This window comes from Pelmatolapia mariae, linkage group LG5 (assembly GCF_036321145.2).
Source record: "Pelmatolapia mariae isolate MD_Pm_ZW linkage group LG5, Pm_UMD_F_2, whole genome shotgun sequence".
Taxonomy (NCBI): Eukaryota; Metazoa; Chordata; class Actinopteri; order Cichliformes; family Cichlidae; genus Pelmatolapia; species Pelmatolapia mariae.
In genome coordinates, this window is record NC_086231.1 from 11,551,566 (window position 1) to 11,556,455 (window position 4,890).

The 4,890-nt window shown below is 42.7% G+C and overlaps 1 protein-coding gene across 1 annotated transcript; it reads right to left on the reverse strand.

Moving 5' to 3' along the window:
* Window positions 1–306: 306 nt before the first annotated feature.
* Window positions 307–2,084, reverse strand: wu:fb55g09 (POU domain, class 4, transcription factor 2). Its single transcript, XM_063472907.1, has one exon. It carries the CDS (start codon window positions 1,624–1,626, stop codon window positions 955–957), a length of 672 nt encoding a protein of 223 aa, XP_063328977.1. The 5' UTR covers window positions 1,627–2,084; the 3' UTR covers window positions 307–954.
* Window positions 2,085–4,890: the final 2,806 nt, after the last annotated feature.

Sequence of the window (4,890 nt, forward strand, 5' to 3'; positions counted from 1 at the left end):
TGCCTGCAGCTGTATGTCACTGTTGCACTAAGAACTTGATTTTGGGGTATTTATAAGGGTTTTTATGTTTTCTTTAATTTGTGAAATCTGGACAAAATGTGTCTCATGTCCTGTTTAAATGGTTTGAATGCTTGTGATGCAGATTTCATGAATTTATTTCATTCACCAATCTCTCTTCCTCGCTCACACAGTCTCATGTGAACTCAACAACAAATCTGACCATTTATTTTACAGGGTCTTATTCGAGCTGTCCTAATGACACAGTGACACACTGCCTCTACAGGCTCTTAGCATTCACAAAAACAATCAGCCCACTTTATATTATTCAGATATTTATTGGGTTTTTGTTTTATTCTTTACAGCCAAACGCTTTTGTCACAGACAATGTTCATCAGCCAATCACCTCAAGCCTAATCCAGTCAGCTCGAAGCCGATTGGCTGTTTGGGCTCACTCCCACCATCCAGCCCATTTCCCTTTGTGTATAACAACAATAACAGAAAGGAAGCACTTTACAGCACCCAGACACACGGTACATAACCACACATTAACCAGTCAACAACAGAAAAAAAAAACGTCTTAACGCGATTTAAGACAGGAATCTGCAAAACTTAAGTTTTAAACCTGGAAGAATACCAGCAGAGTGAGACAATTTAACCTATTGTGAGTGCGGTTCTTGTCCTCTAAACATCAGTGCCAGTATCTCAAAAATACAAAGAGGCAGTGCTTTGCAGGAATGATTAAAAAAAAAAATACAAAGTTAAAAAAAATAAGTTAATTTCTGCTGGAAACCAGTTGAATCATTCCATCCTGCAAGCAAATTCTCCAGATGTTAAGGCTGCCTGTCGTTAAAAAAGAAGAAGAAAGGAGACTTTTCTTTCTGTGAACATGAAGCAGGACAAACCTGAGCAGGTTCAGTCTTGGTGAAAACAAAATGTCCGCCTGAAAGTTTCCCTTCAGGGTGTCAGGATGTCATAGAACTCAACAAAGTCCTTCTGCATGAAATTCTGGCTCTGCATAAGGTCGTCTTCAGAGGGGAAATATTGCATGCTCTCCTCTTGGAGACGCAGACTGCTTTCATGCAGAAGCAAGCTGCCCTCGTGCATGCACAGAGGGTCCTCGTGCAGTACCACAAACTGTCCCGGAGGCGATGTTGAGCCGTATGGGTTGGGACTGTCCAAGAGGGCTCCTCTGGCATTCTCCAGGACGCCCAGGTATGAGTCCATGTCCGTCAGCTCCATGTCGCTGTCGGAGCTGCAGCCGCTATCGCTCCCCACTGAGTCACAGCGCATGTGCAGCATCTCGTACTTCTCATGCATCAAAAACTGGTTGGTGTTCTTGGGGGCCTGCATCCCCCTCACCCTCTTACCCTTCACGTTGACGGGACGAAGGGACAGCGCCGGCTTCTGGTGGTGTCGGGGATGATGATGGTGGTGGTGATGATGATAGTGGTGGTGGTTGCGCCCTTTCGGCCACCCTCCTCCGCTCATCCTCCGCCCCTGCAGGCGCCCCCTGCAGCTCTTGGACCAGCCGTGCTTCTTGCGGCCGTCCCTCTGCAGAGCCTCGTTCCCGTCCTGCAGCAGCTTGGGGTGTTCGCAGATACTCCTGCACATCTTCTCTGAGAGCATTTCCTTGTTTCCTTTCCTTTCTTGATGTCGCCTCTCAGCTACACCTCCTTCACATCCTCCTCCTCACTCGGTTGCTCACTTAACAACAACAATGCGAGGATCGTTTCTCGATGTGTGGCTCAGATCACAAATGACCCTTCCTCCTCTCACTCGATAGTCTACCTTTTGACTATTTTTTCACTTTTTTTCTTGACCTCTGGCTTCGGCTGGTGCATAGCCTCCTCTGCCTCCCCTTGCAGTAGCAGCTTGCCTGCTCGCTTGGCTCTCTGTCACGCCCTCCTCTGTCTCTCTAATGTCTCTTTTTTCCACCCCTTTCTGAAAGTGAAATCAGCTCCTTACAGCTCTGATTAGTGAACTGAAGTGAGCGGGGTAATAGTTTTTGAGAGTCGTCTCGCTGATTTTAAGGTGGTTTTTCTCTGAGTTAAGTCTGTAGCAACATCAAACTGAGCGCTTACCATCACTGACTGTGGAGCTGCCGTCTTCTCGGTGTTATTATAAGGAGCTGGAAGATTTCATTTGCGTAGAAGGAGGCGGGGGGAGATGTCATTTCACGCGTCTCCGTTTCCCATTTGAAACATTGTAATATGACATATGTTGTCGGTCATTTATTCTAAACCTCAATGTAAAGTACCTAAATACCCATATGAAGCTACTGTAGCTATGTTAAAAAGATGTGGTGTGACACACAGAAAGCATCCTCCCCGCCGAGTGATGGTTCAGTCCGCCTTAGTTTTGGCAGTTGAAATCTGATGCCCAGCTGCTGCTGTTCCTTCTCCCCCGCCCCCTCCCCATGGAAAGACAGTGGTCACGTACAGCAACAACAATCGGAGCGGACTGGAGTAGTCACCGTAACAGTCTGACAGCCGTTATTTACGGCCTTCTACATGGACCATTACCGCAACAGTTCAGAGTATCACAGCATTACCGAAAGATCCGTCCGAGGACAGCAGTTTTCTATATAAACCACTGTAATGGTAGCGAATAACTTTGTGCGTATTCATTTGTGCTCTAAAATGGCTTCCTCGAAGACAGCACACCAGTCTCACCACTTCGGTTCAAACCAGAGGTGTCAAACTTGTGGCCGACTGGGCCCACTGGGTTTCATTAATTCCCACAAATTTTCAATAAAGTTCATTTATTATTTAATTCTAGATCTAGGAGAGAACTTGTCTGTCCTTTCTTTTCCTGGGACCTGAAAATGATTGTGGAAAAACTGAGGAACAGGCTTGTTTTTCTTAACATGCTCCAAGGTACGCATTATCAGTCTTGTAAATGGGTAACTTATTCAAAATTAAGGATAATCTATGCAAGCTAGTTAGACAGCCTGGTTTAGATTGACAGCTTTGAAGAGGTTAAATAACAACTTTTAAGGTGGTCATATACTCCAAGTGTTGCTTTGCTCTGCACTTCTAAAGTAGATAAAGTTATGCCATAAACCCCTGCTTAACTTTAAAGGCTTTGACTAGATTAAAATAAAATGCCTGCACTGAGTAAGAGATGCTCTGTATCTCTTTGTACATATGTATAGTTACAATGAAAAGGCATTCGTCTTCTTTTTCTTCAAATTTTGCACAGACTTTTACTTGCTTTTTTCGATCAACTCACCTTTTTAAAACATTTAGCGTCAACATGAGGTTGAGGTTGAAATCTGTTATTTTATTGTAATATGTCAACAACTACTGCAGGATAGGTTTGAAGAGACATTTTAAAACATTTTTTAACCACAGGATATACTGTTAGAACTGCAAGAACCTTGGTAATAATCCAGCGCCATCATCTGGTCCAACTTGTTCAAACACAAGCAAAAGTAACGGTTGCAAATATACGTGCAAACGGAGGGTACAACGTGTACTCCCTCTACCAGTGTGTTTCTAGTACAGCAGTTTAGGCCGTTATTTAAAGTTAGTGAAATGTCTAGTAAGAATAAAAAAATATATATACCCTTATCTCAAGTCTTGCTCAAAAACAAAACAAAACTCCAAAACTGTATCTTTTTTGTTATTAAATTAGTTTTCCTGGTTATTGTTACTTTTGGTGTCTTTGAGTGTGTGTATATCCTTCTTCTGTTAATTGTCTCAAACAGATCATGTAACAGTGTAACTGCCAGCACTGCTGAATGAACACTTGTGTATTGTATATATTCCACATCTTGGGAATATTTGCCCAAATAATTAATAACAGATTGTGTTAAAATGCTGTTCCGGAAATGATGGCCTGTCTCCCTAGAAAATGAAGAAGGTAAACAAGGTAAAGATTACTGTCATTGTGAGCATGCCAGCCTGTGAAAGGGCTGCCAAGTGACGTTTTAGATTTGTCATCTAATCAAGAAGAAAGGATGGATTTCATCTTTAGTGTTGACTGAAAAAAATAAGGAGCCCTTTAAAGTTGAATTCCTTTTTCATTCATTTTTCACCACAGGCTATTCTCTCCAGTTCAAATGTGTGTATTTAATTCAGTTTTGTCAACAAATCAAACACAATGGAGGACCACATCAAGCCTGCAAATATGCTACAGCACAGTGACCCCTTGTGACCGTTAAATGGAGTGGCTTAAAACCAACTAAGGAAATTAGGCGTATCTTTAATGTAACCCATCCAAGAAAATAAATGGAGATGTGTAGCAGAGAGTGTAGCAGACTTTTTAACAAGATTGTTTAACACACCCCAGAGCCGTAGAAACTACACAGGGATAAAGCTGCTGAGCCATACCATGAATACGTGGGAACGAGCTGGTTAGAGTGACTAGAATGGACAGGATTAGAAATGAGTACCACAGAGGGACAGCTCAGGTTGAGCAGTTTGGGGATAAAGTTAGAGAGACGAGGCTGAGATTATGTGCAGAGGAGGGATAGTGAATATACTGGACAAAGGATGTTGAAGATGGAGCTGCAGGCATGTGGAAAACAGAAAGACGACAGAGGAGATTTATGTGAAGGTGGCCATGCCGACGGCTGGTGTGGCAGAGGAGGGTGATGGGGATAGGGTGTGTCAAATGATCCGCTGTGGGGAAACCTGAAGGGAGCAGCTGAAAGACGAATCGGGGTGATCAGTTCACCAAACAAGGCGTGGCTATAGTAATGACACGTGCTCATCTCCATATTTTAATATAACATCATTTATTTATTTACTTATTTTCAAGAACCAAGAAAAGGAAATAACAAAGAAAAAAAGCAAACTTTTTTTTTAAAGGTGACTGTAACTAAACAACTTTTAAATAAAGTTTTTTTGTCAGCCAGTCACCTGCTTCGTTCTGCATCATAACAAA

Coding starts and splice junctions, on each gene's coding strand:
- wu:fb55g09 (XM_063472907.1), bottom strand. CDS start 1,626: ATGCTCTCAGAGAAGATGTGCAGGAGTATCTGCGAACACCCCAAGCTG.